The 13,282-nt window shown below is 43.5% G+C and overlaps 1 protein-coding gene across 1 annotated transcript in view; it reads left to right on the top strand.

Moving 5' to 3' along the window:
• The window catches only part of ZFC3H1 (zinc finger C3H1-type containing), a 1,590,362-nt gene that overhangs the window by 1,085,111 nt on the left and 491,969 nt on the right, over positions 1-13,282 (top strand). Inside the window, exons 23-25 of the mRNA XM_069628251.1 lie at positions 2,328-2,519; positions 9,034-9,271; positions 9,483-9,588. Coding sequence (XP_069484352.1) covers positions 2,328-2,519; positions 9,034-9,271; positions 9,483-9,588 — 536 coding nt within the window. The remainder of the gene's footprint in view (positions 1-2,327; positions 2,520-9,033; positions 9,272-9,482; positions 9,589-13,282) is intronic.

Below are 13,282 nucleotides of genomic sequence, written 5' to 3'. Positions count from 1 at the left end.
CTGGAGAACAACAGCTAAAGGTAAGGCACTTGTTCCTTCTAACGTTATTGAGGGTAAGGGTGGGGGGGGGGGGTTCTGAATGTGTTTTGCCTTTGACGGGAACCCTTTGGTATCCCCGCCTAAGCTCCTGTCTGTCTGCGAGGACAGGAAGAAGGGGAGGAGTTGAACACTCCCTTGCCCTTTGTCTGCTAGTGTGCCTGAATGGAACACAATCCCACCTTGGGTCTCGCTGTCCTGTATGGACAGCCAGGTCCCACGAGGGGTCTGGGTTTCCTGTATGGACAGCCACCTGCCCCTTTCTGTAAACTGCAGGAGAGTTTGCATAGTAGTGAATGGGAAATCCGAATAAAGGTGAGGTTCCTGAGGCAGAAGGCAAGTTGACCACTGAAAAAGATGCAAAGCTGAAGACTAGCAGTGAGGCCTGCAGACCCTTCCAGTACCTGTAAAGTGACCACTGCTTTCCTGACGTAGTTTTCTTATTGACAGAGGAGATCCAAAGAGGACATCTCCTTCTATTTGGCTGTTGCGACCAAGCAGCCCCAAGACAAACTGCAGATAGAGCCATCTCCTGAGCTGCTGTGATCTTCCAAGGCTGCAAACCGCAAATACCAGACGACCTCCGACCCATTTGCAGTGCACTGTCTTTGCAGGGACGTATCCGCCGAGAACTTTGGTGAGCTCCAGTTGGACTTCCAGAGGCACAATTCCACTCATCCAAGTTCCCGCACCAGAGTGCAGAACTGAGGAAGATTGACCTGGCCGATACCCATCCTTTGTTGGAGCTGATAAAAAGGTGCCAAAACCGCAGACCGAAGTGGGAGACAGAAGAAATCCTTGCTGAGGGTCCTCTCTTGAGACTGCTGCCGGCACATCCCATTCAGAGTCCTTCCGTTCGTCAATAGACCGAGGAATTAAGAGACTGGGTCAATCGCTGCTGCACAGGAGTGAATCCAGCTGGGGTTCCATCATCCACCCTAAGGCGCTATGGGGCTAAAGGTAGAACTTTTGAATAGTTAAGGATTGAACTCTATAAGTATTAGAAGCATTGAAAAGGGTTACTATACAGTAAATTACTGTTGAAGTATTGAATAACCCTCCTTTTCTTTCCTACTGACTTTGTCTGATGTGACTTTCCTAAATGAATGTGCTTTTCATTTCTGTGTAACAAATGCGAGTGTGCTGTAGTACCGATAATACGGTAGAACGGTCTTTAGTGTCATTTTCTAACAATTGTAACCAAGAGCAACTACTATTGAAGCAGTCACCTTTGAAAAGTATTGTTAATCATTGCTGTGTGTTGGTTAGTTGAAATAAGTATTTATCTACCTGCCTTGTGTATCTAAGAATAAATGTGTATATTAATGTAACTTTCAGTGTTGAAGAGTTTCATTGGACTATTAATTTGACTGGGTTCAGTGTACTGAACTACAGCTCACGTCCTCCGCATGAAAGAAAACTTGCTACTCTGCCATTCTACCAATTCTTTGGTTGTACAGACTTATATTAAGAGTTGGGGACCTGCATACAAAAGGATAGTTTTATAGAGTCTTACACCAAAGTGGATTTTAGAAAAACTACCTAACACCAATGCCAACAAAACCTACATGGTTCAGGCCTATACTAAGAGTTTGAACCCTGTGTCCCAGGTTTGAGTCATCGCAAGTCTTACCATCAGTGGACTTTTGTAAAAACTTACTTAGAATAATGGAAAACTTGTATGACATTGTAGAGGGTGTTATAGTGTAATGAGAATGGTTGCTCTCAGAAGTGAGGCTTTGTGAGATAAGAGCACTAAAGTTCACTGTTGCACATCTTATTCAGGGGATAATTGCATGATTTAATAAGTTAGTTGACCTGATAATGCAGAAAACCTTTTTCTTATATTGGATTCATGGGTTGAGGACTTGTTTCTTGGGTGTAAGTGGGAAAACTTGGTTCCAGTGGCCAGATAAACGACTGGTTGGAAGCCAAGTGAGGCGATCCTTTGACCAGGGTTTTCATTTTCTCATTTAAAGCTGCGTTGTCAAAACTTGCATTGCTTTGATGCACTAGGAAAGGTTTTAGAGGGTGGGGCAGGTTGCAAAGTGCCTCAATTTACTGAAAGTTTTCTTGCTTGCAATTCGATGAGAATTGAGGTGAAAACGTTGTTGGATGTTCTGATCTTCATTATACAGTGGTCTCAAATCACTATGGTTCATTCTTAAACACACAAGGGGCAACAAGTGCTGAGCGTGCATGTGAAACATTTTGCTCAGTAGTTTTTATAAATGCTCAAATGGGTCTGTGTTCCTTTGCAAGTGAAGGCTGTATATTTTTTGTTTTCTTAGTTTCTGAACTTGGAGATCTCCTTTGAAGGCAAGGACTATGTTTGTGGGAGGATGTTGCAGTTCCTAATGAAATCAGCACAGAGCGGCAAGATATCTGATAATCTCTCCTTTCAACTTTTGGAAACCCTTCTCCTTAGAGTGCATATAAGTCTTTTTACAGGACGGTATCAGAATGCTGTTGCCCTGTTGCAGGTAATTATGTACTTTTCAGCCATTTTCTTACCTTCATTGTTTTGTTACAATTTCACCCATTCCTTTCTTGACTTTGGAGGTTTCTGCTGGCTAGCATTAGAATTGAACTCAGTGATTTTAAAATGACAACATAATGGCTATTTACCCTGCATACTGTTCAGTATTTCTCTACTCATCTTGTTAAATTTGTGACTGGGTAGAAACGAAAGCTTTGTAAGAGATCCCTTTCTGGCACTGCATCAATTGTGTGCATATTTTCTCAGCCCATTTCTAGTCTCAGAAAAAAATACTTAAAGAATATCCCTTTGAATGTATTGCTTTCGCTTGCAGATTCCTCATCGGATGGATTTCCCTTCCAGGCTCAGCTGCCCGGAAAACTTCAACAGGGGGCATAGTGCACACCGACTCGGTCGTCGATCCATCTTGACTTGATGCAGCGACCTTTGACTCCGGAAGTGACGTGTATTGTTGTAGATATATTTCTGAGGCTTGTGGATCTTCTTAGAATCACATGCTTTGCATAGGCCGACATCTTGTGGAATATTCAGAGTATTACACATGAAGTTTTCGAAAAAGGACATCGACAGGGCGTGACTTTAATACTATGCCTAGTGTAACGTACCTTGTACCCATGATCCCTCACGCTCCGAGGTCCCTCAGATTATTTGCTTCTGACAAGAGGGCATGTAAGTTGTTTCGCAGAGTCCGTAGCTGTGAGCTACTTTGAGTTTGAATCATCCAAACCTCTTGTTTGCTTTTGCACTAATTCGACGGCTGATCCCTGGAGCATCTCGACAGCTAATTCCAGCTTCCGAAACAGATGTCTGTTCCGACGACGGGCTTTGTCCTACATCTGACTTCGGCCTAAGCGGTAGGGAGAGTGGGGGGACTGATCCATTCTTTATTCAGAGAATACATACCCTAATTTCCTGCCCTTACTACCTTTGTCTTGCTGCCTCTGTGCCCACCTTCCATATGGAGCGCAGTCTCTTTAAGTTTTGCCCCAAGTGCGACAGAAAATTCCTGTGGCTAGACAAACCGCCTTCCACGTGACACCCTGGAATACCGTTGAGCTGAGTGCAAGCTCTTTAGGCCCAAGACCCTTAAGGAGCGCAGAACCAAGTGGTGGGTGGCATATGCCATGTCTGAGTCGTAGGCAGTCGCTGGGATCTTAGAGTTGGACCACAAAGGCCGAGGCAGCAGAGACGCCGATTCAGAGCTCGATGACACCACCATGGAACGGTGTAGCTCCTGCACGCCTGTCCCCTGCCTCGAAAAGCATCTGGCGACGCTTGCGTACAAGCACACACTTCCTCGTGAAAATACTCCCCGAAGCTGTCCCTCGACGTATCGCGGCCCTCTTCTCCCATTGCAGACCAACCTCTTTACAATGCGCTGCTGAAGAATGCTGCTCACAATTTTGGCAACACTGAGGAATCCAGTACTGCAGCGACAGATCCGTCAAACCTGTTAGCCAGGCTATACCACTCCTGGAGTTTTATCAAGAAAAGGGTCTCTCCATCCCAGTCTACAACCTCCCTTACTAAGGCGGTCAACCGATGGGTGTGGAAATCTTTCTAGCCCTCTCCTTCAGATCCCCAGTACATTAGAAGTCACTTTAAGCCATAATCTCTTGTGGTGACAAATACCAGAAAGTGAGCTGGTGGTCCACGCTCAACCTCTGAAGCGCGTCCCAACAAGGAGTTCAAGAGACTATACATGCTAAGTAAGCGTATCACAGCCTCTTCTGTGTACCTCACTAGAATAGCAAACAATACCACCTTGCTTTCCAGCTTACAGCAGCACCCTGTGGAATGAGGTTTCAAAGCATCTGGACTTAATACTGGAACCGGCTCACTCCCACCTTCTTAGAATTGCCACTGATGGGGAAACTGGTCGCCCAAAACATCCTAAACATTATTTGGATTCTGCAGAAGCATTCAGGGGGAACCCTCCTAAAAAAAACATTCCTGGCTTAGAGACTCAGGCATGCCTGATTAACATGCCCATCAAGGAGGGTCTCCTCATTGGCAAAGCTGTTGACGGCCAGCTGTAGATGGCAAAGGAGGAGCCTGAAACCTTCAGAACCGTTGGTCAAATTTCGAACAAGCCCCTTTGCTAATTCCTTCTTCCTTAGAGCCCTGCAGCTCTTTGGCTAAGCTTTGGGGCTTTGAACTTTTGAAATCTGTTTGTTTTCTGTGTTTATTTCTTTTGGTTATGGAGTTTGACATCTCCATAGGCATCATCTTTTTATTTGTGTCGCACAGCACCTTCAGTGCAGTGGCACAAGGAAGCCTTTCAGGCTGTCCCAAGGTTTGAATGCCTTCTCTGGGATAAACTACTGTTTCCCAGAGAATGCAAGGTTAAATTGACTTTACTAGTATTTCCAAATTCCTAGACCCAGCACACACCATCTTCCAATGGAGTGCTGGAGGGTTTACCTAGTATCCCCTATGTCTAGAAACTCATGTAGCAGTCAAATGCTACCCTTTCCTATCAAAATGGCTGGTGGCAGTGGTTTTACAACAAACTACCATGATTTTTCCTGACCGCGAACACCGGCAGCATTAAATCGCAGGAACCATGTTTTTCAAGATGGCGTTTGAGCCCTCTTTGTTTAAACAGGTCCTGGTCTTCTTTTTTATTTGCTATTTCTTTTTGGAAAGGTCCTTCTAGAGTTTCTCTGCGCACCAAACCAGGGCTGGTCCCTTTGTTCCTACACCTTTGCCGGGCTTCAGGACTGAAGACTGCCTCTGGCGCCTGAGTGTCTGGGGTGGGCAGGAAGCGAGGGAGGTGCCCAAAACTCCCTGTGCTTAGTCTCCTAGGAGTCCCAAATGCACTCTGGCGTGATTGGCTGGCTGACTGTCCAGCAAGAACAGCCACCCTGAGTGAGTGGCAGCTAGGCTGGAATGAATTTGAGGAAACTGGATAAAAGGCAAGTCTCTTGGCTTGGAAGGCAGAGTCGACCACTGGAACGAAAGAACCAAAGACGAGTTGGAAGAGGACCGCTGCTGCAACTCCTGGACCGTTGGTTTGCCCAGTGAAGCCCTAGTGCAGGTCCGAATCGCCAAGTTCATTTCGACAGAGAAGCCCTTCAAGGACGACTTCTCCCTTTGAGTTGATGGGACCAATCAACTCGACACTAAGCCACCTGGATACCATTCTTGGAGCTGGTTGTATTTTCCTCCGAGTGCTGCAGGAAACCGAATAGCCAGGGAGGGACACCAGTTTGTGTGCTTGACCACAGCTACCGGAATTGAAGATTTGCCTTTGCCAGCTTTTTGCCTTCTCCCAGTGCAGGAGTCCCCCGGCGTCCTCCCTCTTGTCCTCATGACTGAGGCTCAGGAACAGCGAGATCTGCAGGAACTGCCAGGAATAGACTTCAGCTGCATCTTTTTCTTCATTGTAAGGTACTGTGAAAACCAGACCGAGAGAACTTAACTCTCACTGCAAAAGTGCTTGAAACTTTGGCAACTTGCAGGCCTAGTCGGCTTGTGACCCAACATATGAATCTTTCTTTTACAAACTAATTCTGAGAACTTTGCAAAGACTTTTCTATTTAACTTACAGAACTGCTTTATCCTATACAAGACTTTAGCCCATTGACTTTGGCCTGACCTATTGCATTGAATCAACTTTTCTGGTGAACTCAAACTATTTGCACTGTTTTAGAGTAACTGTAATATGTTTTATTAACTTATGCCTTTTTGCTCCTACTTCAAAGTAGTTTAAATGCCTCAGAACCTGATATTGTGAAGAACTGAAGTATATTTTTGTGTGATATAGATTGCCTCCTTCTAGTGAATGTTTTATAACTGACAGTGAAATAAATGAATAAGTGTTTTACCAAGAAACCTTGAGTATAAGATTCTATTTGAATACTCGTAATTATAGATCTCTGTGTAACATCGTTACAGCTCACATTCCCTCTTGAGTAAGCCTGACTGCTCAACAGCACTACCACAAAACCTTGTAGTACAGACTTACCAAAGGTTGATTTTGCTTACACCTGTAGTCCTAGTAGTGTGTAGTGATGCCCAAAGGGTACTGCATACAAACTTTCCCTAACAGTATGCAAAAGTCAATGAATTAAAAATGAACCACGAAAAATTGAAGATTATTATCTTCAAACAACCATTAAGGATGATTAAACCCTTTGTCTGGCAATTAGATAACCTGATGATTCCTCCTTCCAAGGAGGTGATTTATCTGGGCTCTAAAATGAATTATTTTCCAACTAGGCATGATCTTCTATCTTCAATAGACCTAAAGGTAGTTAATTTGGTCTCTCAGATGAAGAACATTTGCCTTCAGTACTGCACTGTTTCTCTTTTGCCACTCATAATATTTTGTGTGGGGAAAGTTGTACCTGTTACATTTGGTATGGAATCTTATTTGCTTGTCTATCATGTGGATTGAGACAAGATTGATAGTAAAATCTGGATGAAGTCCCAATCTCCTGCTTAGGATTTGAGCTTGGTCTCATCTCCCTTAAAAATTGGTTGGAGTGGAAATGGATCACTTGCTACCTGGCCCCTCCGAAATCATCACTTTATGAGGAAGTAGCTGTCGCCATGTTGAAATCCTCTAATCTCATATTAAACACCCTGAGGGCCAGATGTGTTTAACTACTTTCTGACTCAGATGCTGATACACTCACAACCCTTCAAAAACAAAGGAAAGTTTACACCGGATGGACTGGATAGGAACTACAGATAAAATGAGTGCCAAATTCTCTGCATCTCCTTCGCCAATAGATCAACCAAGGTCCCTCTTGCCGCAATATCTGAAGAAATAGGCAGATGGAAGAATACTGATGGATTTTCTAAGACTTAATTTACTGCCTACCATGGAAATCCTCCATATTTGTTTTAGTAATCTCTATCCCAATAACCTGTGGGATAAGTGCAGTGCTAATATAATCCAGGCAATTTGTCATCTTTTGACTGAGTGTGACGGGACTTGGCACGTGAGAGTTTCTAGATTCAAACATTTTGTGTATGACTCTTGACTCTCTCCTTTCAGATATGTATTGGGATCGATTAATGCCTGGCAATGAAATGTTTCTTAGGTTGGTAGTGGTTTTAGTTTTAAAAGAGCTTAACTTGTTAGGTAATGACGGCGTGGCAAATGCTTTGCCAAGAATTTGAGGACCCTTGTCTTATTTTCATTGAACCATTGGCCTCCTTTTTATTTCCTTTGTACTGTTTGTTAAACTGATGTATTGGTTTTTGATTTCTTCTTATGCTGTGTAATAAGCCATTTTTTTTTGGCTAATGCACAATAAATAAATAAAAGAAAATACACTCTTGAACCATGTATCTGAGTCAGAGTGGTTCTTTGTGGCGGGCCACCCCGTCACAGTGGAACTTTCTTTGCATCCCAGAACGCTATTATCTGGCTGTGAAGATGTAACCAACAGCCCTTGAGGCCCATTCAACCTGAGAAATGAAGGCCACTTTTGCCCTGCACAAGATGGGTCCCTGTCTAAAACATTTGCCAAGCAGCTTCGTGGACTTTGCTGCACATGTTTGCCAATAATTACTGCTTGGACTCCCTGTCGAAGGAAGACGCTTGCTGCAGTAGGGAGGTTCGCCAGAGTTTTCTGGTCTAGGTGGTGTCCTTTCGCTCTCCTCCCTCTTTCAGCTCTATGTACTGTTTTGGGAGTCTTATAGAGGAGGAACCCGTGGGAGGAAGCAGTCTATTCGAAGAACAAATAACTTGTCTCGGTTATTTTTCTGATTGATTTTCACCCAAGTCCTCATCGCCCTCCCATGCTGCCCTTCTTGGTGGGTAGCTTGTGCACCTTACCTGTTTTGTAGAGGTAAGGTCATGGTGCCTGACTTCCCTATACACATTGAAGTAAATGTCCTGTCCAGTGTCGAGCGCATGATACATTGACCCAAGCCGCACTGTGCCCCCAGAAATGAAAAAAAACATTCTGAAGTAATCTGTGCTGGAGATGAATTACCATAGATGAATCCGTTTGAGCAACAGCCATCAGAAGGAATTTGATTAAGAAAGTGAAGTAATTTGTCTATGCACAACTTTTCACTGTAATTCTTGCAATAAATATAATGTGTGGTGATTACTTTGAGTGCGTCTCTAAGCTCATTTGACTTGCACCCATTTCCCCACCGGAGACTGAAGCCTTGGCTGGTTAATCACTAAGATTGTGAGAGTCAGAAATATCTTGAGGGAACCCTGCCTAACACCATAGGTTGGTCTTAAGCTTTCACAGAAGACTTTTGAAAACGTTCCCCAACAACTGCCCGCACAGCAGCATGATTTGTACACATGAATGAAAGGATATCGGCATGAGTGCTAAAACTACAAAAGTTGAACATATTTGAAAACCTTCTGTTAGATAAATATACATATTTGTAGAAAACGATTTTCATTATTCCTACTCACATCCAAGGTTGGTAAATCGTAAATTCTCACTGCACATTTTAATTTATTTTCAACTTCTTATACCATTTGTAAAACGTTTTGTTTTATGTTTCATTTACAGAATGCTTTAAAGTCAGCAGATGAAACCATTTTAGCTGAACAGCTTAATGTTCAGGACCGCTGCCTAGCTTGGCTAGCATATATACATCTAATTGAGTTTAATGCATTGCCTACAAGTTTGTATGACCCAGCTAATTCAAACCCTTCACGGATTGTGAACACTAAGCCTTTTCGAATTCCATGGCAAGAGCCTCAAGATATTAAGACCAGTTCCAACATGCTCCTGGCTGTATTTGAAGGTAACAATTTGTACTGTTTCTTGTAATAAAAGGTAACCTTGTGTTGTATTATACACATCTCAGATCTGTAATTGATTGAGCAACCATCATCTGTTTTGTTTGTTTCACTTCTGTTCTTGTTAGTTTTTCAGACTATTTACTTTATTTATTTTTTAAAGTGTACTAGTTTGGCATGTTTTGAAAATCTATTTCATTGCTATGTTTTTCTTAGACGCAATCTGCTCATGTTCCGATGAGGCTCTGCCATCTGATCAAAGAATAGTTGCTTGCCTTCCACTCTATATAAACATGATTGCTCTGCATCAGCTACTTGAGAGGTAAGATGTCACACAATAAAACAGCACCCTGTAGTAAAGAGAATGCACAGATATTTGTGTAATGTGATACAAAGTACAGTATATGAAACTGCCTGAATTTTATTTTTTGTGTATGTATTTTTCATTTAAAATAAAGGGCCTCTGTTAGGGAAAAGAAATGTGCTAATTCCCTTCACCTTAGAGACTGGATTTGCTGGATTTTGAGGACTTGTTTTTTTTTTTAACCTGGAAAGAGAGTGAGCCTTTTATTCCCACTTTTTCATGTTTTGATGTGTGTTTTACATTTGTGTACTCTGATTATGGAGTTTTAGATAACCTGTGCTTAGTCTCCTAGGAGACCCAAATGCATTCTGCGTGATTGGCTGGCTGACCGGCAAGGACAGCCACCCTGCTGGGTGAGTGACAGCTAGGGTGGAATGAAAGGGAGAAAAACTGTTTAAAAGGATAGTCTCCAAGACTGGAAGGCAGTGTCCACCACTGGAACGAAAGAACCAAAGACGAGCTGGAAGAGGACGTCTGCTGCAACCACTGGGACCGTTGGCTTGCCCGGTGAAGCCCTGCTGCAGGTCCGAATTGCCAAACTCCATTCGACATCGAAGCTCTTTCAGGGATGGCTTATTCCTTTGAGTTGGTGGGACCAATCAACTCGTAAGACACCTGGATACCATTCTCAAGGCTGGTTAGGATTAACCAGGGAGAGGGACACCAGTTTGTGTTCTTGAATCTACAGCTACTGGAAACTGAAGTGACTCCATTTTTGTTTGCTTTCTTCAACTATCCCAGGCAGTGCAGGAGTCCCCCTGATGTCGTCCTTCTTGCTCCCACGACTGAAGCTCAGGAACAGCGAGATCTGCAGGAACTGCCAGGAACAGAAGTCTTCAGCTGCATCTTTTTCTTCAATACAAGGTACTGTGAAAACTCAACTGAGAGAACTTGCATCTCACTGCGAACGTGCGTACAACTTTAGCAACATGCAGCCCTAATCTGCTTGTGACCCGAAATATGAACCTTTCTTCAGCAAACTACTTCTGAGAACAGTGGCGAAGATTCTTCAGTTTAAATAGCAGAACCATTTTTATGTATAGAAGACACTACTCTATTGACTTTGGCCTTCTTATTGCATTGAGTCAACTCCTCTGCTGAACTCAAACTATTTGCACTGTTTAAGAGTAACTCTATTATTAGTTTTATTAACTTATGCTTTTTTGCTCCTACTTCAAATGCTCTGAATGCCATTTTGCTCCTACTTCAAAGTAGTTTAAATCTCTCAGAACCTGATAGTGTAAAGTACTGTAGTATATTTCTGTGCGATATCGATTGCCTCATTTTAATGAATGTTTTCTAACTGTGTAATAAATTAATAAGTGTCTTACCAAGAAACCTTGAGTATAAGTGTCTATCTGAATACTTGTAATTATAGACCTCTATGTAACACCCTGACAAGCTCACTTCCCTCTTGAGATCAGCCTGGCTGCTCAGCTCGCTACCACAAAACTGTGTAGTACAGACTTATACCAAAGGTTGGTTTTGCTTACACCTGTAGTCCTAGTTGTGTGTAGTGGTCACAGAGGGTACTGCATACAAACTTTGCCTAACACCCACTAGGTTTGAGGTCTGCGTATTGCAATCTCACCAATACGCAACAAAAGTTAGTATAATCTGCTCTGCTCAATGACATCTTTGGGGAAAAGAAGTCTGTTGGCCAGTTTAAGCTCTTCAGTCAGTTGCTAAAGATAATCAGCCTTCTTTGTCTGCTCCTTCCCTAACTAGGGCAGTCAATCCCTGTGTCGATTAAAAACTTGAAACCTGCGCCTACTGATCCCCTCTACATTAGTGGACAGCTTAAACCAGATTCCCTAATGATCATAACCACAAGAAAAAGGGACAGCACTTCATGATCTTCTACTGAGGCACCACCCGAAAAAAGGGGTAAAAAATGATGTGCTGTAGGTAACATCAAAATCAGCAGTTTATCGGGTATGCATCACCAACAGTACAACATTATTGGCCAGCTACGACAGTTCACTTTGGGGCAGTGTCTATGACCAACTTGATGCTGTTCCTGATCCATTAAGTTCACAAATGTGCAAAGCAGTGTCTGAAGGTAAACAAATTGCTACCGGCATTATTACAAATAATTTAGATGCTGCAGACACAGCTGAGCGAATCTTAAATGAGGGTACTCTTTTGAAACGCTGTTCTTGGTTACGTCGGTCAGGATTTAAACTAGAAACACAAGCAACATTGCTAAATATACCTGTTGAACCCAATGTTTTATGGGTAAATCTCTAAAAAGCCCTACATCCAAAGGGGCGTTTTCAACACACAACACTCCTTTCGAGTGCAAGGATACCACACACTTCACAGGCAGGTTATAATCGGGGACCTTCCACTCGATGGTATGCCTCCCAAGCTCAATCACCCACTTATCAGTCCACCTTTCAAAGAGACTACAAAAGGCGACTAGGTAGAAGTAGGGATGCTGCCTCTAGAGGTTCTGCCACCATTCAGCATCGACACACCCATTCAGGTCCCCTCCCATGTCTCCTCGGTAAGAAGGTATAAATCCAACCGAAGCTCCAAATGGATAATCTTCACAGTTCCAGGGAATTACTCCCTTCCACAGATTTTGTACCACCAAAATAATAGTTCAAGAGAATACCCCAGATTTTTTTATGCCCAAGAGGATAACACTACCCCCCTCCTTGTGGTTTTGCAATTGGCTCCAGTGGAAATGACTCCCTTCACCAGGTCTCTTCCACATTCAATGCAATTCAAAATCCTAACAGCATGAATCTTCCCTGGGTTTTCAGACTCGCAAAACGCCTGGTATACTATGCTGCCAGGTTCTCTGTTCATTCACTTTAAAGATCTTGGGGCATATGCTTTCCCCCCCAAGTTCCTCATCACTTGTGTATTTGTATCTCCCCAAAAACTCAATTTGTGATGTAAGCCATAGAGAAATTTCCTCCTGTTCCAGGTAGGGAGCAGGAATGCCTTTTCCAGCTTCCTCCTGGGGCCTGACCTTCCACTGTGGGCTTACCAGCTCTAGGACAGCTCCCTTGGCTTCCCCAACCATACTTGTGTCCTTCACTGCTTCTGAGCTCTCTCCAGCACGGGCTGCGCGTCTCTGTGGTTGGTGGCGGTCTGCATGTAGCTCCGGCTTCCCTTACTAGTGCAAAGCTCCTTTGCATCACGTCCTGCTTCAGCATCTCTTGCCTGTGGGAAATTGTCTCCGGTCCAGACACTGCTTCACCCTTTCTGTCACACTTCTCTGCCTCGCTCACCACCTACTAGATTCTCTGGTGTCTCCTTGCTTGCGTGTCCACCTGACAGCTTGGCTCCCCCGGCAGTCACTAGCCGGTCCGATCTCCTTGTGTTTCTCTATGGCTCCATCGTTCAACTTTTGTCTTATGAAATGGAGCAGTTTGGAGCCTGCCAGGTTTTTCCAGCAGCTAGACCTCACTTCAGTCTAGCTCTGCATTCTTCATTCTGGTTTCTCTCTTCCTCGTGACAGTCTTTGTTATTGCTGATCTGCATGCTGTTTAAAAGTTCTCCAGCATGGGGTCTGGCATGAATTCACATGCTCATGAATATTCCCTTCGTCAGGCTGGGAATCCTCGGTAAAAGAAAAAAAATCAGTTTCAATTTACTTTCTGAACGGTCTTTCTCCTAACAACCAATCACTGAGTTG

Source organism: Ambystoma mexicanum, chromosome 12, assembly GCF_040938575.1.
Source record: "Ambystoma mexicanum isolate Mex_15411 chromosome 12, UKY_AmexF1_1, whole genome shotgun sequence".
Lineage (NCBI taxonomy): Eukaryota > Metazoa > Chordata > Amphibia > Caudata > Ambystomatidae > Ambystoma > Ambystoma mexicanum.
This window is presented reverse-complemented; position numbering and strand designations above follow the sequence as displayed.